The sequence below is a fragment of the Sinocyclocheilus grahami genome, unplaced genomic scaffold, assembly GCF_001515645.1.
Source record: "Sinocyclocheilus grahami isolate Dianchi unplaced genomic scaffold, SAMN03320097.WGS_v1.1 scaffold206.1, whole genome shotgun sequence".
In the NCBI taxonomy this organism is placed as follows: Eukaryota; Metazoa; Chordata; class Actinopteri; order Cypriniformes; family Cyprinidae; genus Sinocyclocheilus; species Sinocyclocheilus grahami.
The window spans coordinates 413,227-434,511 of record NW_015505385.1 but is presented as its reverse complement, the minus strand read 5'-3'; the positions used below and the strand labels follow the sequence as shown (position 1 = coordinate 434,511).

General features: G+C 37.1%; 2 protein-coding genes across 2 annotated transcripts in view; one reads left to right on the top strand and one right to left on the bottom strand.

The window, feature by feature from the left end:
• Positions 1–3,488: 3,488 nt before the first annotated feature.
• LOC107595654 (polymerase (RNA) III (DNA directed) polypeptide E) lies at positions 3,489–13,205 on the top strand. The gene is made up of 15 exons (XM_016286133.1): positions 3,489–3,746; positions 4,678–4,743; positions 4,845–4,895; positions 5,604–5,681; positions 5,760–5,875; positions 5,956–6,038; positions 6,116–6,223; positions 7,289–7,338; positions 7,460–7,579; positions 8,482–8,567; positions 8,646–8,690; positions 8,778–8,869; positions 11,249–11,378; positions 11,519–11,580; positions 12,609–13,205. The coding sequence occupies exons 2-15, from the start codon at positions 4,705–4,707 to the stop codon at positions 13,118–13,120; spliced, it is 1,572 nt and encodes a 523-aa protein (XP_016141619.1). The 5' UTR covers positions 3,489–3,746; positions 4,678–4,704; the 3' UTR covers positions 13,121–13,205.
• A 4,715-nt stretch (positions 13,206–17,920) lies between these two features.
• Positions 17,921–21,285, bottom strand: part of cdr2b (cerebellar degeneration-related protein 2b) — a 6,621-nt gene continuing 3,256 nt past the window's right edge. Inside the window, exons 2-4 of the mRNA XM_016286132.1 lie at positions 20,040–20,188; positions 19,798–19,959; positions 17,921–18,753 (exon numbers count right to left, since the gene is read on the bottom strand). Of these exons, the coding sequence (XP_016141618.1) occupies positions 18,084–18,753; positions 19,798–19,959; positions 20,040–20,188 (981 nt within the window). The 3' untranslated portion in view covers positions 17,921–18,083. The remainder of the gene's footprint in view (positions 18,754–19,797; positions 19,960–20,039; positions 20,189–21,285) is intronic.

Here is a 21,285-nt window from a genome sequence, read left to right as displayed (position 1 = left end):
ATTTATTTATTTATAAATTTATTTATTTATTTGTTTATTTATTTAATCATTCATTCAAATGATGTACAGTTTTTTTTGTCCAATTTGATACAAAATAAAAAAATGAAAAAAAATGAAAAAAAAAAATATATATATATTTATTTATATATATATATTTTTTATTATTATTATTGTGTTTATAATTGATTTACATTTGTTGTTTTTTCTCTTTTTTGTCCAATTTTATGCACAATAAAAAAAAGCAATCAATTTGATACACAATAAAAAATTATATATATATATATATATTTTATAATTGATTTACAGCTGTTGTTTTTTCTCTTTTTTGTCCAATTTTATGCATGATAAAAATAAAAATCACAGTTCAATTACCGGGTTTTCCCCAGTTTGATTCACAGAAAAACCATAAATTATATAATTGATATAATTTGACAATATTGTCCAATTTGATTCATAATAAACCATAAAAATGTATAAATGAGGCTATTAGATTTTTCTAAAGGTCACTCAAAACCCTTTGATTGAAGCTTTTGAAATTTGAAGCACTGATGGTCAAATCTCTTGATAAATTTGCATTTCATTCATCCATCAGACTGTTTGACAGTGAAGATGAAACAGAACTGGAGGCTGGCAGTCACAGCAACTGTTGCCACAAGCACAAATCCAGACTCTCCGTCTTCTAGTTCCCTCACAGGTACATCGCAAGCCCCATAAGACCTTGGCAGGACTTCCAGCCAGTTCTATAAAATCTTTACAATTAATCCAGAACACGGCAGCAAGATTAATTTTTAACGAACCAGAAAGAATGCACGTCACACCTCTGTTCATTAATTTGCACTGGCTACCAATACCTGCTCGCATAAAATTCAAGGCATTAATATTTGCCTACAAAACCACCACTGGCTCTGCAACCATTTACCTAAATTCATTACTTCAGAGTTATGTGCCTCTAGAAGCTTGCGTTCTGCAAGTGAACGGCGCTTTACTGTGCCATCCCAAAGAGTCACAAAATCACTTTCACAGACTTTTACATTAACTGTTCCCTCCTGGTGGAACTCGATCCAAGCAGCTGGTAAATGACGGTGTTTCCTTCAGGTTTCTCTGAGGATGTTGGTGTGAAGAGAGGAGAGCTGATCCCAGAACATGAGTTTGCGGATGAACCCATCCGTCTGGATGATGAAAAGGAGTTTTCTCCGGTTAGCTTTCAGAACAGATGAAGACTCGATCTACACAAACACATTTCATTTCAGTCAGGCTTCGCGGCCGTCAGATAGCATCTCTGAAGAATGCCGATCGCTGTATGAACAGCAGTTTGGGTGTAAATATCACAGTTGTTGATCAAATCATGCAAATAACAGGCTGGATGTAGATTCAGGATTACCAACTCAGATGAAACTTTTACAAATACATTCCCATTATGAAGTGTGTTCACTAGAGTAGCTCATAGATGTGCGTTTAATTCATTCTAACTACAACTGTGAACTCATATTTTGCCACCGATGTCTGTAAATGCTGGCTAACATAACTGTAATATTATGAAGAGCAATGCTTTTCAGTGAAACAGGGTTGAAACTGATTTTTATGAATTACAGAAGGTGTATGATTGCCTGCAGGAGGCTGAAAGTCATAGCAGTCAGATTTTGACATTTGTGTAAACAAGCAGTTTATATACAGTAGAGTACAGTTGTCACGAATCCTGTCCATGGACTTCCGTTCAATCACCACCAGAGGTCACCCTTTCCATTACACTGACTCTCGCACAACACAAACTGTTGCATGTCATCCCGGACTACATATCCCATCAGCCATTGCACTGATTGCACACAGCACTGATTGCACACAGCTGTCATCAATCACACATTCACTATATAACACTCACTCAAACAACCATTCTCTGCTGAGTATTGTTTAGCCTGTACCCTGTTCCGAGTCTCTGTGTTTCCTTGTTTTGCCTTGCCCTGTCTGTTTTCTCGGGTTCTGATCTTTGCCTGTTTTCCTGGATTTTTCCTTCTCGTCTCGCCCCTGTGATTCTGTCTGCCGATCAGTGACCTACGCTAGCCCTAGGACTATTCTTGTGTTTTGCCCGCCATATACCTGTTTGCCATTGTTCGACCCTGCTTATTATGACCACGTCTCTGAAATAAAAGCTTGCAGACGGATCCACACGTCTCACGTCTCGTCAGCCCCGTTACAACAGTGAGTGGCAAACTGCTACAGTAAAAGTTGTATCAAAACCTTCAATACATTTTAATGTTGACCAGATTAAATATATTCGATTTTAGGATTTAGAGTTTAAATGTGCATATCTAGGAAAGCCCCCCAAAAAAAGTATTTCAAATGATTTCACATTTCAGGGGGACAGAAAGCCAATGACATGCATTAATGCGTTTTTACAGTCTCCAGTCCGTTTAGTCAATATCACAGTGTTGTTGATTTGAATGTGGAACCGTAACATAATAAAATAAAGTAGGCAAAATGAAAACTATGCATGTTTGTGTTGGAGATAATGTGCTACAAATTTAGAAGTGCAACACTTAAACACAAGGATACAAGATATTGATGGCATAAAATAATTCAAGCAAGAACTCAGTTACACTGCTCAGATTAATATAACACACACACACAGTATATATATATAGGCTATATATATATATATAATGTATAGCTTTTTTTAAACAGAGTATGGAAGATAATATACATTATACATAATATACTTTAAAAGAGTATACTTACATGTGAACGGAATATAAGACACCTAATTGCATGGTATTTACAATTAAATACAAATATCATACTTTAAATTCGTAATGAATGCAATTATCTGAATTTATAATTTCATAATTTCTTCTGTTGTCTTTGAAATATGGTTAAAGTGTTGCTGCTGAATGTAGCCTACTGACAAGCATCATAAACTAAATTTGATTGTCATTTCTATCGAAACCCCTATTCTATTGAAACATAATTATAATTACACATTCGCAATAATGAAGTTGCAGTTTAGTATATTAACTTTAAACGTAGGCTAATAAAAAATAACGTTGGACTTTAAAATGTTCAAAATGTATAGTATATACTTTAACTTTTATAGTATATACTATACTTTTTAAAGTATAGTAGGCCTACTGCACACTTTTAAGTACACTTTTATTAATAATTTATTATCTGCAAGTAGGCTACAGTTATAGAAACATAGGCTACTTGTAAGATATGAAGTAGTACACTGTAAGTAAGGAAGTCTATTGGATTTGCGACTTTTTATCTGACTTTTTGAGAGAAAAACTCATGTTTATGAGATCAATTATGCATACCTTTTTATTTTTTATTCTTTGGCGGAAACGAGCTTCCATACGCATTCAGTACAATTAAGTGCACTTCTTTTTCACATGCGTAACCGCAGAAGATGAGCGCAAACACAGTATGCTCCCTACATAGACGCTGTTCTCGCACGCTCCCTAGTGTCACCGCGCTGGTTTTGTGACGCGGCCGCAGTGCATGCTGGGACATGGCGAGCCGCACTCAGCTCCTCCCCACGTGTTTGAGTGACTGCAGCGCTGTGATCAGCAACATGGCAGCAACATCTCTCATCCACACGATCCACACACAGAGAGAGATCCTCACACAGTCCAGCTGAAGAACTTCGAGACATCTTCACTAACGCTGGGTTTAGCGCGGGGACGCACAGCTCAGATCGCAACTTCAGCGTCAGGCTCTTGTTGATATAACGTTAGTGGATCAGCGAGGCCTCGGTAAGTGTGTGTCAGATGTGTTCAGAACCATCGGGCAGTCACAGTGTCGTATCAAAAGTTACATACGTATAAAAACATGTATGTAAACATACACAGATTGCGAATGGTATGAGGTTCCATTTGTGTCAAAAACGTATGGCGTTCCATTTGTGTCAAAAACGTATGGGGTTCCATTTGTGTCAAAAATGAATTTGAGGCGTTCAGCGCGCGTGTGTCATGTTATGTTTATCCGCAGAGAGCTGCTAAGTCATCTTAGCATGTTGAATCTGTTCAGATTCCCTTCATCTGTACTTTTATACTTCAACTTTTATATTGAATGTGTGATGGTATGTGTTATAAAGCTGCTGGCTGTCAGTATCGTGTTGCATCATTCACTAAACCGGAGTCGCCTGCTAATTATCATGACAAACAGTGATTGATTGACGGTTTCAAAAGATTAGATTACATAAACCTGTATATGGTGAGTATGTACGTGCATGCATGTTATGGAAAAAACTATTTCAACCACAATGAAAATTATGCTTTGGTAATTAATAATTATAACACAAATAGCCGAAACTGAGATATATTAAGTCAAAATTATGAGGTAAGAAGTCATATATATATATAAATAAATAAATAAAATAGACACACACGCATGTATATATGTGAGAAAAATGTTACGGTTATATATTAAATATTTTGATATGATATAATTTATATGAATATAAATATATACATGCAAATACATGTAAAATAAATATTTTCAAAATATATGCTATGTGTGTGTGTCTTTATATATGCATAATAAACAGTACACACACATATATATGTAAACAAAAACTTTTATTTTGGATGCGATTAATCATTTGACAGCACTAATATATATATATATATACTGTATACACATACACATACACACATTCATATGTATGTTTGTGTGTGTTTGCAGGTTTGAAGTCCTCCTCCGGTCTTCATTATGGCCAGCGGAGATGATGATGATCCAATTATACAAGAGGTAGACATGAACATGCTGAACTAATACAGGACGATCAAACTGCAGAGTTATTGTTGTTTTTAGCAACTCTATCATTCTTACTGCGCTCTCTCTCTTGTTAGATTGATGTGTATCTGGCCAGAAGTCTCGTGGAAAAGCTGTATTTGTTCCAGGTAAGAATGACAGATAATATATTTCATACAGAAGAAGGTTATAGCTAGTGGTTGTCCGATATCAAAATTGATATCAGAGCTGTTAATATTTAGTTTAATGATGGCCAATGACAAATTTGGAGTCAGTACAAATTAATTTTTTTTTTTTTTAAAGTAGTGTTTTTTGCTCACCACGGCTGCATTTATTTGATCAGAAAATGCAGTAAAAACAGTAATATTGTGAAATATTTTTAGAATTTAAATTAACACAATTCTGTGTGAGTATATTGGAAAATGTAATGTATTTCTGTGATGCGCAGCTGTATTTTCAGCATCATTACTCCAGTCTTCAGTGTCACATGATCTTCAGAAATTATTCTAATATGCTGCTCAAGAAACATTTCTGAGTCTTATCAATGCTGAAAACAGGTGTGCTGCTTCATATTTTTGTGGAAACGGTGATGCATTTTATTTTTTCAGGATCCTTCGAGTAGAAAAATCTTTTGTAACATTATAATTGTCTTTACTGGCACTTTTGATCAATTTAATTTCTTCTAAAAATCCTGCTACTCTTAACCTGTATCGTATTTTTCACCAAGAAATTGCTCATGCATAGGCAAGGCTGGAATTTTCAGTGTAATACAAAGGTCACGGTAGTGACTGATAATCTTTAAATATCACTAGTTGCATAACTTATGCAGTCACTGCCTTGAACATTTTCCTCTCCAGTATCCAGTGCGTCCTGCTTCTATGAGCTATGAGAATGTGACTCATTTGGCGGCCAGGATTAAACCCAAGCAGCAGAAGGTAAGCTGGCGTTCACTGCTCGTTTCTGAAGTTTCTCCTATTAAACACAGAGCTCACGTTTTTCCTCCCTGCATCCAGGTTGAACTGGAGGTGGCCATGGACACCATGAGTCCGAACTACTGCGGCAGTAAAGGCGAGCAGATCGCGCTCAATGTGGACGGCACGTCCTCGGAGGACTCCAACGTTTACTCGACGTGAGGAGCATCAAGCTTTCTGATGTTTACTGCCAGACTTTGGTGTGTTCGTAGTTTTAATCTCTTCCTTCTGCTTGCAGGAAAATGATGGACAAGCAAACGTTCTCCTCGATCCAGGCGACCACTAACACGTCCCGCTACGCTGCGGCTGTGTTTCACAAAGGTTGGCTTTTGCAGCGTCGCGTCCCTGTGGAGTAGAAGCAATTATGTGATGATCTGTTATTGATGTTTTGGTTGCAGGAGAGCTTCATCTCACTCCACTGCAGGGAATCCTCCAGATGAGGCCCAGCTTCACCTACCTTGATAAAGCTGATACTAAACATAGAGAAAGAGAGGCGGCCAATGAAGGTGCGGGGTGTTTTGGGGTCACTTCTGGTTTTTATTTTAATACGGTATCCTTTCTAGATTTGATCATAAAGGCATTATATATGAAACATTTTTTATTTTCTTAAATCAGATAGCTAAAACTAAAAATTAACACCATTGAAAGAAACATAAACATTGCATGAAATCAACTCAAATGGAAACTTTTTATTTCAGCTAGTTTCCAAGGCAACATCTCTCATTTTAATTTAGTTTAACTTGATGTACTAAAATAACTAAAACTGAATTACAATTAATAAACAATATATAGATGTAGATTAAAAAAAGAAGACAAAAACACAACAAAGTTACTAAAATGAAAATGGAAAATAGAAAAATAAAAATTGGTTCAAAATATTAATAAAACTATATTAGTATGGCAGTGGTACTACAATAACACTGTTTAAAATATATTTTATTTGTCACACATAACCATACATATATGATGTGCCGTGAAATGCTTTTTTCAACTCTAAACGTTGAATACAATTTAACAGAAGAATAACAGGATCACAAAAAAATGTACACAAGTCAGAATAGAAAATATTAAAAAAATCGGAAATAGTTTTAAAACAATGTAGGGAAGAAAAAAATTATATATGGAAACATTTGGTAGATATATATATATCTATATATTATATCAGCGCATATACTTACTTGCCAGCAACCCGCCAAAATAAAAGCTTGCTGATATTAGGTTTGAAAATTTTGAAAATTCATATACAAAAATAAATTTTATAAATAAAAATGTAGTAATTAGTATTGTTTAAGTGTATTATAAAACAATTGTTTTTTTATATTAAAAAATACAAACAAAAGTATTTTTAAAAAGTATAAAAAAAACTGAAAGTGCAATAATACTATTGTTACTATTAATTATTTTATTTTTATAGTTATATTTAACGGGTCAAACTATGTGCAGTGTGAGCACCAATCCAAATCTCAAGGTGCTCTCATGAAAACCAGACTGGAATATTTAAATATTATGCAATTCTGACCAGTATGATAGATGCATTATTAAGACGATCTAATGAGTGTGTCCATTTGCAGCTGGAGACTCTTCTCAGGATGAGGCAGAAGAGGATGTTAAACAAATCACTGTAAGACTTCATGCAGTTGTTTTCTTTTTTGGAAAGTATAGAACAAAATGCTGAGTCATGATCTGTGTTTGAGCCCGTGCTCATGCTCAGTGCTCTTATTGTTTACTTGCCCTTTAACCAGGTGAGGTTTTCCCGGCCCGAGTCAGAACAGGCCCGTCAGCGCCGCATCCAGTCGTACGAGTTCCTGCAGAAGAAACAGGCTGAAGAGCCCTGGCTTCACCTGCATTACCACGGTGTAAAGGTGCGTGTGATCATGTGACCCGCACACTTGACTCACTGTGATCTCACTGTAAACCACATCAAACAAACACTTCGTTATTACTGCTCAGAAATCAAATTTCTTACACTTACAAAGACTTTGACTTTGCTCCTGAAATCATAGTAAACTTGCAGTCTCAATGTTTGAAATTGAAGAACTTGAGGCATATCAATTTAATAAAAAAATATTATATTATGAAATATTTTATTTTTTTTACAGTGCAGTTGTAATTTATAACACTAATAATAGCTTTATTATTATATTTCTTGTTGTTATTAATAATGATAATAAAAAATTTAGATTTTTGTTTCAAAAAAAAAAAAAAGGCTTTCTAATTGCATGTGATGTGACTATTAACTGACAGCAGAGAACTGTGAACGTGCAATTGTGTTGTTAAATTATTGAAATATTAGCATTAAATCTCTGGGACTTTAAGTAAGGTTTTGGTTTTCGATATGTGATAATATTATCAAAGATTTGTTTTTATTACAGTACAATACAATTACAGTAAATGATATTAATAGCATTATTATTAATAATAAATTATGATTGAGGTTTAAAAAAATACTGTGAATGTTTGGAACAAAAAGTGAAATGTTTATATCACAGTTCAAATCGCAATATTGTATAATGGCAAAATAGTCACAATGCTGTGTAATTTGTTCAAGACGTTCTGCCTTTATAAAAAACATTTAAAAAATAATTCAAATAAATCACCAAAAGAGATGAAATATTTAACTGTAAACATTAAGCGACATCAGAGAACTGCAGACTCGAATGTGTTAAATGTTTAATTATTGAAATGTCATCTAATATTTTATCCGGAATCATTCAGTGTGTATTATATTATTCATGTATTCTCGTTTATTGTGATTCATCTTTAGGACGGACGTTCTGAGCACGAGCGCCAGTATCTTTACTGCCAGGCCATGGACACCGCAGAAAACACAGAACTGGTGAAAACGCCACGGTTAGTGCCTTCTGAACACTGGAGGATCAGATTGTGAAATATGTGTGTTCATCTGATGTATTTTTGCTCTCTCCTCAGTGAATATCTGTCCATGCTCATGCCTCCTTTGGCTGAAGAAAAAGTGTAAGTAGAAGAACATTCAGTAGGATGCTGTGAGGTGTTTGTATTTTTCCCATTTTCCTTTTCTTATGTTGTCATCTCGTCCTCTAGCACCAAGCCCATGGGTCCCAGTAACGTGCTCTCCATGGCCCAGCTCCGCACGCTGCCTCTGGGGGAACAAGTCAAGACGCTGATGAAGAACGGTGAGCTTGGGTTTATGGTCTAGTTCAGGCATCCTCAAATAGAGGACCGCAATCCGGGTTCTGGACCCTGTCTTGGTTCCAACCGAGCTGTGAGACATTATGACAACAAGTAGCACCAATATTTCTACTGTTTAAAGGCAGTGATTTGGTTCATAACATTTTTTTGTTATGCTGGTAAAAAGTCTCTTCACATGCCGATAACAATCGCTAAGTGAAGTGGTCTAAATGTGTATCAGTTTATAATATAACAATCAAAACAATAGAAATATTCTACATTTAGCAGCTTCAGAGTATACAAATATGAAAACGCATACATCAGCAAATCCAATTTATTAGCAAATTAAAACTGAAATCAAATGATAGCACAAGAATGTTCAGTGAGGAAACTAATTAAATAAATTTAAATATGTAGGCATGAGTCAAAGGGTTCATAATAGATATTCCAGGTCTCTAAGAAGATGTGGGTTTTGTTTTTTAAACTGTTTGTTAAATGTTTCATGTGCAGTGTGTCGTTTATAATATCTTTAAATAATTAAAATGTTGGAGGGTGTTCTTTTTTTTTTACAGTTTAATCAAATACATTTCTTGGATACTTATGAAATCAGACCAACCCTTTTAATAAATAAAGGCTCTAATATCTCATTTAAGTCCACCCCAAAAAGATATATGTGACCCTGGACCACAAAACCAGTCATAAGGGTACATTTTTTGATATTGAGATTAATAATCATCTGAAAGCTGAATAAATAAGCATTGATGTATGGTTTGTTAGGATAGGACAATATTTTGCTGAGATGTAACTATTTGAAAATCTGGAATCTGAGGGTGCAAAAAAATTTAAAGTTGTCCAAATGAAGTTCTTAGCAATGCATATTACTAATCAAAAATTAAGTTTTGATATATTTACGGTAGGGAATTTACAAACTATCTTCATGGAACATGATCTTTACTTAATATCCTAATGATTTTTGGCATAAAAGAAAAATTAATAATTTTGACCCATGCAATGTATTGTTGGCTATTGCTACAAATATCTAAACAATTAGCACGTGCTGTCAGTGATTTCAACCACTAGAGGCTGCTCTCGCACTGTGTAATGACAGCAGACCCCTCTCAGCCGCTCCAGCAATGAACGCAACCCGGAAAACAATCGGCATGGATTTTTGTCGATAACCGATAGTTCCAGCAATCAACTATCGGTGCCGATTAATCGGTAAAACCGATACATCGGTCAACCTCTAATTTATATAATCTATGGAAGGCATAGGATCATAAAAAGTTCATCCAATCATATCCCTCGGTCCGAGGACTACGATAGGCTGTCCTACCTGCCTGTCAACGTATGAATTTGCATACCTCCTTGCACCCTGTTCACACAGACATGATCCGTCATCAGCGCGTTACATTACACTATTGCAGAGCGAGTGAGAATGGAAGGGCTTCGTTCAAGCCCTCTCCTCTCCGTGTGCTAAAGACGGAAAACACCACATGAGCTGCAGATGAAGTGGTTATTTTAACAGTAGTAGCAGAAACACAGTGAGCAGCAAAATAAGTTGATACTTTTGCTAAAACGCTGCTAGAAATGAGAATGCAGCAATCGAGTTTCAGATATGACTCCGACTGTTCAAATAAACCAGACTTGTGATTTTCATCTTTTTCATCTACATTTAGCATTATTAATCAGCATGTTCAAAGCATTATAGTGTTATAATTGGAAAACATGATTTGTATATGGCAAGGAAAGAGAGAATAAACTTTGAAATGACTAATTACCTTTCTTTTCTGCTCATGTTGAGAGTGTTTAGATTATGTACATTGTTTGTTTGATTTTAGTGGATACTTATTTTAAGCAAAATGTCAAAATGTTCCAGACTTTCCCTGAAGCCTCAATCATGTGGCCTTCTGCCGTACGTGGTATCTAAATGTAAAAATAATAATAGACTGATTAAACATCTGATCTTACCTTTTAATATTCAAACCCAATTGAGCTCAACTGCTAAAAATATTGACATTTGTATAATAATTCCCAGACACACCGCTTTGGCTCTCGGGTCCCAGTAGCCACAACTTTGATGAGTATTTTAACTGCTTAGGATTTTTTCTTTTGCAAATTACACCCTTGCTCCGTGCACTGCACCCTTTCTCCGTCATAGCACTTGCATATCATTGCTCTTTTGTTGATTTTGATTGCTTCACTCATTTGTAAGTCGCTTTGGATAAAAGCGTCTGCTAAATGACTAAATGTAAATTACTGCTGTCAAGATGGAAGTTTATAACTGTTCCAAAAAGCATTTTCAGGACCCCCGCTGAAACCGGACCTCTTAGAACTTTCAGGCAAATTGTTTCTGTCTCTCTATAACCGTTTTCTTTTGCTCGTAGTGAAGGTGATGCCGTTTGCCAATCTGATGGGGCTGCTGGCCTCAGGAACGGACTCCACCGCAGTGCTGCGCTGCATCCAGCAGGTAGCGCTGCTCGTTCAGGGCAACTGGGTCGTGAAGAGGCGAGGATGGTGTTTGTTTCCTCTCTACATTGAGAATGCTTTAGATAAATAGGATAAATAACACAGAATAGTAAAGATATCGTACATAGTTTGGTCTTAATAGGAATCTCAGTCTCCCAGTGTTTTTCTAAATAAACACTATATTGCAGGTTGGAAAAAGTGTTTAACTTCTCCAAAGATGACTTTGTGCTGAAAAAGGATGCTCAGATGGGTATGTTCTGACTTTTTACTTGTGTAATATATATATATACCACTGTTCAAAGGTTTGAGGTCTGTAAGAATTCTTAATGCTTTTAAAGTCTCTTCTCCTCACCAAGGCTGCATTTATTTGATCGAATGTAAAACGATTTAAAATAACTGTTTTCTATGTGAATATATGTTAAACTGTAATTGATTGCTGTGATCAAAGCTGTATTTTCAGCATCATTGCTCCAGTCTTCAGTGTCACATGATCTTCAGAAATCAGTATAATATGCTGATTTGCTGCTCAAGAAACATTTCTGATTATTCTCAGTGTTAAAAGCCGTTGTGCTGCCCGATATTTTTGTGGAAACTGTGAGGCATTTTATTTTTCAGGATTCACAGATGAAGAGAAAGTTCAAAAGAACAGAATTTGTTTGAAATCGAAATCTTGTGTCACATTATAAATGTCTTTACCGTCACTTTTGATCAATTTAATGCGTCCTTGCCAAACTAAACCTGCTGAACCCAAACGTATAAACCGTATTGTTTCTGTATGTTCATGTGGTCCTGTGTTTTCTGCAGAGCCCGTTCACATCAGCGGAGACCAGCGTCTGAAATCGGCGAAGGAGAACGCTAGAGAAAACCAATCCGCCATGCAGAGGGAGCTGGACGCTCGTAGACTGAAGGCGGCCAGAAACACGGCATCATCCGGTGAATCTGCCGCCCCGGTGCAGGTCAAACAGGAGCCCATGAGTGACTCTGAAGAGCCCATGGACACGTCAGGCCCGCTCACTAACGGCTCGATCAACGGTTACCCCAACTCTACCTCTCCGGCCTCGGACCCTCATAACGGACACGCTCACGCCTTCACCCCGGAGCTCCAGGACTTTGTGCGGAACAGCATTTGTTTGAAATCGAAATCTTGTGTAACATTATAAATGTCTTTACCGTCACTTTTGATCAATTTAATGCGTCCTTGCCAAACTAAACCTGCTGAACCCAAACGTATAAACCGTATTGTTTCTGCATGTTCATGTGGTCCTGTGTTTTCTGCAGAGCCCGTTCACATCAGCGGAGACCAGCGTCTGAAATCGGCGAAGGAGAACGCTAGAGATAACCAATCCGCCATGCAGAGGGAGCTGGACGCTCGTAGACTGAAGGCGGCCAGAAACACGGCATCATCCGGTGAATCTGCCGCCCCGGTGCAGGTCAAACAGGAGCCCATGAGTGACTCTGAAGAGCCCATGGACACGTCAGGCCCGCTCACTAACGGCTCGATCAACGGTTACCCCAACTCTACCTCTCCGGCCTCGGACCCTCATAACGGACACGCTCACGCCTTCACCCCGGAGCTCCAGGACTTTGTGCGGAGTACCTTCCGGAAGCACTATGTTTTGTGCCTGAGTGAAGTGAAGAGGCTGTTTAACCTGCATCTGGCCAGTTTACCCACGGGGCACTCGGTGTACGGCCACGTGACGGACCGCATGCTGCAGGAGACCATCCTCCAGAGCCAGTGCAGACAGATCCTGGTGCCTGTAAGTACTGTGGTGGATGATGGGCGGTTTTAGTGCACCACATAGTGCTTTGTTATAAACTGATTTAAAATATGCATTTGGAAAACAAGTATAGATGCACTGATATTAATATGAATTATAAGCCCAATATAGATTGATTCAATTAAAAATATGCACTATGGTTTGTCAATATTTACATGTATTCATTTTAGCAGATAGAAAACTAAGCTACATCATTAACATCACAGTGATTTTAATGTGATTCATTTGACCATTATTTTATTACATAAATAATTTGGTGACACTTTAGTTTAGGGACCAATTCTCACTATTAACTCTTTCCCAGCCATTGATGAGATATCTCGTCAATTAAGAGACAATGTTTCCCGGCCAAAGACGAGTTTTTACGGCAATCCGTGTATTTTGCTTGAAAATGCACTAGTTTGATAAAAATGCATTTTTCTAAATTTTTTGTCCAAAATGTATTTCTGATGAAACCTATCTGCATTCAAGTGGTGATAAAACATGAACGCATGAAGATAGAATAAAATAGTTTTTTTCTGTTTAAAAGCAGAGGCTCGGTTCTTTATTTTGATATATATGTTCATGTATTAATAGCAGAAAATATTCTGAGGGCTGAATATAGTATGTCTTGCAATATTGGTCAGATATCTTAATATTATATTTTGATGATGTTCCTGTATTGAGCAGTACTAATATGCTCAGTGATGTGAGCACCTCTAAGAAGAGGTGAACGGTTTTCTGTTAGTTTATGTCTTTAACCGACTTAAGTCTATGTCTGTCCTGCTCATTAAGATAATGTGTTTGATTTTAAGATGTGGTCTGGTCCTTTGTTCTTAAGGTTAATTGGATTAAGGGTGTGTGTGTGTGTGTGTAGCTGGTAAACGGTACTTATGTAACTACTCCTAATGGAGTTAAAGCTCTTTACAGATTAGTCCAGAATCATTCTGAGAGTCTTAATGATGTGTTCCTGTCTCTTTGATTCTTAAAACAACACGTATATCCTGATGTCAGGCTATACTTACAAATATAGTTCGAATGCATTTCTTTACAGTGTCTTAGTTGCATTGTTAATTGTGTCTCCAAATTGTCTGAACTGTGAGCCGAATTAACTTTCTCAGTTTTTTATCGGCCATCTCTTATCTTTCTGTCGCTCGGCTCGGCTAACGTCCGTCCTGTGCACTGAACGCTCTCTCCTCCACATCACGAGTAGACACGCCCCTTACTGCTGATTGGTTACAAGTTTGTTTTGCTATTCGGCCCGAATCAGTTTTCTAAAGCGCTTTTGAAAAATCGCTTACCCCAACTTTAAGGTATTGGTAGGGTTAGGGATGTAGAATATGGTCTTGCAGAATATGTGCTTTATAAGCACTAATAATCAGCCAATATGTTACTAATAGGCTTGATAATAAGCAACTAGTTAATCGTGATTATTGGTCCCTGTACTAAAGTGTTAGCATGTAAGTTGTATGTGCCGGTCATTGTTAACCCTTAGTAAAGTGTGATGTGTTCCCTGCTGACAGCAGTGTTGTGTTTGCTTCAGGAGTGCTGCATGAGTTTGGGAGGGATGTGGTATCTGAAGGGAACCGTTCCCTCCTGACAGGAGAGCCGGAGTGCCGCAGATCCTGTCAATCACACGCCTCCCTCTTTCAGAGTTCAGAGAGAACGAACGCGGAGCCATCACACCCAACCAATCACTGCCCTCGGCTGACACCACCGGCCCGGGGACACGCCCACTCCGTTAACCCTTACGTCTGGTCACATGAGCATCTCACGAAAAGGGCTGAAGATCCATTCGATCCTGCGTTTGTGGAAAATTGAAGTACGAGGAAAGGAGTTGTGTGCTGAGCGCATACGATCAGTTATGCTGGTTTTCTTTTGCTTTCTTTTTTATGACCTGATATGAAAGTAGGTATTGCTAATAAAAATGACAGGAGATCATGATTCATCTCATTTTATCCTGCTTGTGGCCTTTGGGAGCTTGTCGGCAGATTTTGGCCTTGTTTCTTACCTTTAGCTGACTGAAAAAAGATGTTTGTTCAATCGTTTTCTTGATTTTATTGCATATTGAGGATTTTTTTTTTGGTATTTTGCCCCACGTTTAAGAATGACTTTACTGTAACCCAAAGAAAACAGGCTGCAGGATACGGACACATTTGAAGACCACTAGATTATAATAAATCCTCCGAAACATTAATTTCTCAGCTGTCATTGGGTCAAATGAAGGCTATGAAGCTCCCGTTGAAATGTTTACAGCTCTGACAACCAAAAAAAAGGACAAAACGTTGGTTGATTCTGGAGCAGTTTAGCTCAATTCTAACAAACCCTGCAAGTCTAATATATGAATCAATGCTCATGAATATTTATTGGACCTGAAGGGAGATTGACATTGGAATGTGAAGCTCTGAATGACATTTGCAGTGGATTTATATTTGCAGTCTTGTCCATTATATGTCAGACCGTTTATGGCATTCTGCATAAATGTTGAAGCAATTAAAAAATTCATTTCTTCTGAAAATAAAAAATGCATAATGGTTACACCTTTTTTTTTTCCCGGCCCTCTCGTCATGCAAGTGATCTGGGATTTTTGCTCAAGTTGCTAAACTGTGTTTGGGTGTGAAAGAAAGTGCCTCTTAGTTATTCAGGGGAAATATTCTATCAGTATGATTTGCAGTCTTATAATTATGACTGAAATCACCTTCACATGCACATGTGTCTCCTCCACTCCTGCATATAAAGCGTTCACTGTCCGTCTGTTTATTAATCATTCCACATATTCATATTCTGGATCATCGTTGCCATGTCTGTACAGTCGCACACTCAAACAGCAGAGAACCCCAAATCGGACCTGTTTTAGTTGTATGTCATTCTGAATAAACGTTGCAACTGACAACTCATCTTCAAAAGTTCTTGTTTTATATTTTATCCTACAAAAGACAATTTACATTCAGTAGCATTATTGATTTAACTGCAGTGACATTATCAGATGAGAACAAAATGTGAAATAAACTGAGCTGGAATATGACACTTCTTGTCTTCTGTAGAGCTGCTTTACAGCTGAAATTGATTTCATAACCGAGCAATTCTACAACATTAACACTGTTATTTGTATTTGTTCAGTCCTGTCTTCTTTTTTTTTAGCTGCTTTTTTTTTAAGCAATCTGCCACTTTAGTTTAAGGTGTCCTTGTTACAGTGTATTTATATACGAAATAATACTTAGTTAATTAGTTCGTATTAACTTTCTATATGGTTTGGTTTCGATTTAGTTGCATGTAATTATGCATTATCTGCAGTTATTACCGTAATAAAAACATGTAACAAGGACACTAAAATAGTTATCAAAAATAACCTTATTTTATCTTAATTTATATTACAAAATATTGAGCAAGGCTAATACAAAACCAACACTTTGATAGTTGATAAACACTAATGCTCAGTTAACTGCAGAAAATCTACTAGAATGTGAAACTGTCAAATTATTTTATGTAGTATTAAGGAAATAAAGGGACAAATATATCAGTAGAACCAGGGCTATACTTTTTGTTTTTGAGGTTAGTAATTTACATATACGCAATCATTGATTACTGATTACATTACAGTACTTCGTATTTCTCCATATATGCTAGAAATTGATCTTTTTTAAGTCTCAAAATAAGTCTGTTCTATAATGTACGTTTCCTGAAATTCTACCCAGTGTCTAAGCTTACAACATTATGCCTTTGTAATTTTTCTATTTTAAATACAACCCAGTGCTATCTCTAATGTGCAGTGCATCTGTATTGAAGATAACAGACGGCGCATGTCAGCCTGATAAATGCATTATCTAATGCTGCGACGTCACTCGAATCTTATCAAAGGCCTTGATTAGAAGCAGCCTTTCCTCTGGAACTGAAGACGATGTTCTCTGATGTCCAAGAGTCTGGGTGGAAAGTCCATTTATGTGCCGTATAAAGTTCAGTCTTCTCATTTGCACTGATACAGGTGAAAGTTCACATGCAAACACTGGACTGGAGACACTTGCCCTGTTATGGGGTTATGAATGAATGGTACTAACAAGGTTGAGACTGAAACTTGTTTGACATCTTTAAGATGGAATGGAATTCCTTTAACAGATGCAACAAATGCACAGATCAGTAATGACTAAAACACTAGGCTTTATTGCACAAAGCTAAAGTAAATATATCTTCAAAATTCAAAGGAGAATATAAAAATTAAAGACTATTTTTGTATCATTATGATTATTGCATTTCATTATTTTCATGGCAAATAAGCACTCTTTCACATTACTGTAATGCAGACCAACAAATGATGTATTTAAATAATAAAACATCTATACATATTTGTGTTCATCTAATGTTTGCATCTGCTCTGCCTATAATTTACAGTGATTTGTAATTGTTTCTGGTCAGGGTGATTTTCAAAGTAAAACTTCTGTACACAACTGTAAGTATTACAACAACTTTTACAATTTAATTACATTCTTCTTCTTAGATCATTCAATTACGTTCATTAACACAGTTTGACATTTTTAAATTTGCACCAAAGGCTATATTGTGTTTTACTACTATTTTACTTTTTATTTATTGTATTGATTTATGCTAATATAATTTTTTTCCTACTGATTATGTAGTAATATATAACCTGGAAATGTTTTTGTGAGATTCACTCCACTATAAATACATGTTTGCTTCAGAGATCTGTTACAGTACATTTAAGTTTACAGCTTTTTTTTTTACAGTAACATTTAGAAATATTTACAAAAGTGCTTTATAGGGATGCACCGATATGAAAATTTTGGCCGATACCGATAACCGATTATTCTTTATTTTATTTTTACAGTAACATTTAGAAATATTTACAAAAGTGCTTTATATACACTCGCCACCAGGTAATAAAAGTGGCAATAAAAGCAAGAGAGTACCTGGGATAAACCTGCCGTATCAAACCTTTAAGGTTTCTATACTAGTTCTATAGCTATAGACACAGATCAGTGCCTCATTCAACCTGACCGGGATTGATCCTGTTCTCCTTCAGGTCCTTTTGGCTCTTTTGGATAAAGGTGAAAATCTCCTGAAACAGGGCCTTGTACTCGGGCTGCTGGGAATCGTTCTGTGTGTTTACACCCGGCGAGTGTGTGCACGTTTGGCCAGTTTTTTGCTTCTCTGACAACATCCCACCATTGCAGCGGCGCAGCAGCGTGTCGTATTTCTCCTGCAGGGCGGTGTATTGAGCATCCACCTCATTTAGAAGAGAGATACCATGATGCTTCACTGCAGGCTGCTCATCACTAAGCAACTGCCTCTCGCTGCTGCAGCACCGCCGCAGGCTCCGCCCCCTGTGTCCAGCCCCGCCCATTTCATCATCCAATGGGAGGAACATGTTATCTTTGCTCGAGCGCAAAAGCAGGCGGAGCTCCTGGACTTCAGCCTCCTTCTCGGCCAGGTGCTCCTTGTAGACTCCGAGCAGCGCCACTTTGGGCTCCAGCTGGCTGAGTTCATGCACCAGAGCATCAGCTTCCAGCTCGGCCGCCTCTCTCTGAGCGCGCTCTGTGCTCAGCTGCGCCTGCAGGGAATCAACCGAGCGCTTCAGCTCCCAGCACTCGTCTTGTTCCTCAAGCTTCAGTGACGAGCGGCTGGTGGAAACAGAGCGCTCATGGGAAAAGTCCCTGAAATACATGCAGCATGGTTAGAAATCAGAGCCGTTCTGAAGATCGAAATATATGAGAATCCTAATGGTATAAATTCATGTTAAAAACAACAACAGATAGCATTTTACTCTGGAGTTGTACAGACTAAAATACTGTGTAAAATATTTACTTTTTCTGAGATCAACCAAAAGAGCCTATTTTAGCGTATTTCAGAATATTCTATTAGAAAAACCGAAGGATGGGACTTAAAGTGTTAGATATAAAGACACAAACAACAAAGTCGCAATTGTTAGATATAAAGTCATCAATTATAAACAATGAAGTCCCGATTGTTAGTTATAAAGTCGCAGATGAAGTCGTGACTATTAGATATAAAGTCGCAATTACGAACAATGAAATCACAATTGTTAAGATATAAAGTCGCATTTCTGAACAATGCAGTCGCAACTGTTAGATATGAAGTCTCAATTACAAACAATGAAATCGCAATTGTTAGATATAAAGTAGCAGTTGCAAAAATTAAGTTGCAACTGTTAGATATAAAGTCACAATTGTTAGATATAAAGCCTCAATTACGAGCAATAAAGCCATAATTGTGAACAAAAAAGTCACAACTGTTAGATATAAAGTTGCAATGACAATAAATTAAGTTGCAATTGTTAGATATAAAGATGGGAGATAAAGTTCTGAAATATAAAATTTGCAATTGCAAGAAATACATTTTGAAGTGTGAGATGTCAGAATTGTGAGAAATAACATTGCAAATGTGAAAATTGTGAAATCAGACGCATGTAACACAATATATATTTTCCTTTTCTTGCGTCAAACAACCCTGTCCATGTCCCCTCCAGCAGATTAAGCGGAGCCTGGCAGGAATATAAATGTGTGGGAAGAAAGTTCTGCTAAGCCTGAAACCTACGAATGAGAAGAAGCTAATTTGTTACTTTATTAATCCACTTGACCGTGACCGTTTAAAGGCCACTAGTTTCACGCACTTGACCTACTGTAGCACAAAACACAGTGGGGGTTTAAAATATGCAAAAATGTACTGCAGAAACCTACTTGTGTAACTGACAGTTCTCCTTGCAGCATAGGAGACCCTGAACACTGTCAGGATCACGATCACTGGACCGGTTCTGTTCAGCAGAATCCAGCTTCAGCTTCTGCATGTCTCTCTGGAGCTCCTCCACCTGAGTCTGCAGCCCTTCTGCCGTCTCTGTGAGCCTGCCGTCAGGAAATACGCCATTTAAAGCATTTTCTCCTTGGCTTCATGCATTCATTTACCATCGTTTCTAAAGTCTTACCCTTCGATCTTCATCTGAGCCGCTCTGTTCTCCAGCACCAGTCGTTGGTTTTTCAGCTCCAGGTCTTGTGCGGTGGAATCCAGCTGCTCGTAGAGTTTAGCCTGCTGATCGTTCGCCGACCTCAGCATATCCACCTGCTTAGAAAGATACTGAACAAAGGAGAAAGAAACATTAGACTGAAATCTAACAAGTTCCGATACCTTTGTCTTTTCTTATTTGTCTGTCTCAGTTATTCTTAGCTAAATGTAAATCTAAGATATGCATCCGTTTTATTGCCTTTTAAGAGAAGTCTGAGTCAAGTTCTAGCTATAGATTCATTCATTTAAACTGTTTAACCATTATGGAGGCACTAATGACTATCAGTTGTGCTTTGCAAATATTGACGCTAAGTGACAATCTGGCACAGTATCTAAAATATTAGGCAATACATTCTCTATTTATGGCCTTTAGATACAATACATCTAGATAGCTGTCTATTTCTGTGAGTACTGTATTTTTAAATGGTTTATGACTGCATGGAACAGACAAAGATTTATACAACCATAAAATCAACTGATTATACAGAGAATGTAGATGGAGGAACTATCCAAAGACTGCTTTTCTGTGCATATGGTTTTCGTTTCCTCAGAACAGAGGGTTTATTTAACCATGTATATGTCTTTAGAAGGCTTTTGTCTTTCAAACACATTAAAATACACACATTCATGTTATTTCTTATTTACATGTAATGCAGGGATTCCCTACCTTCTTCATCAGCACCACTGAGATTTTACGGTAATAAGGTCATAATTATGTAACACATTTGCATGTTCACAGTTCTCTGTCATTGGTTAATGGTCACATGACATAAAGGTAAACCAACATCATATTTCACCTTTTTTAGTAAGTGTTTTAGTTCAGTTTAGTTCAGTTTTAGTAAGTGTTTTACGTCATAAATTATTAGATTTTCAGTAAACTCATGAACTCCCTGCAGTTCCTTCACGAGTCCCAGTTTAGGAAACTTTGACGAAATGTTAAATGCATTCATTTTGTTAATAACAATGAATGGAATATATATATTTTTCTATTAGCATGGTACAAGATTATCCTATTTAAATCAATGTGACAAACCAGTTAGGCCAAAAGTAATCTAAAAGTAGTGTGTAATGTAATGGATTTGGAATCACAAACCAACTACAATTTACAATTTTAGATGGATGGATGGATGGATGGATAGATAGATGGATAGATGATAGATGGATGGATG

Bases quoted from the DNA above. Each gene is read 5' to 3' on its own strand.
- LOC107595654 (XM_016286133.1), top strand. From the start codon at position 4,705: ATGGCCAGCGGAGATGATGATGATCCAATTATACAAGAG. The intron at 7,339-7,459 runs GTAAGACTTCAT...CCCTTTAACCAG, and splicing joins AGGATGTTAAACAAATCACT to GTGAGGTTTTCCCGGCCCGA. The intron at 11,379-11,518 runs GTGTTTGTTTCC...ACTATATTGCAG, and splicing joins GTCGTGAAGAGGCGAGGATG to GTTGGAAAAAGTGTTTAACT.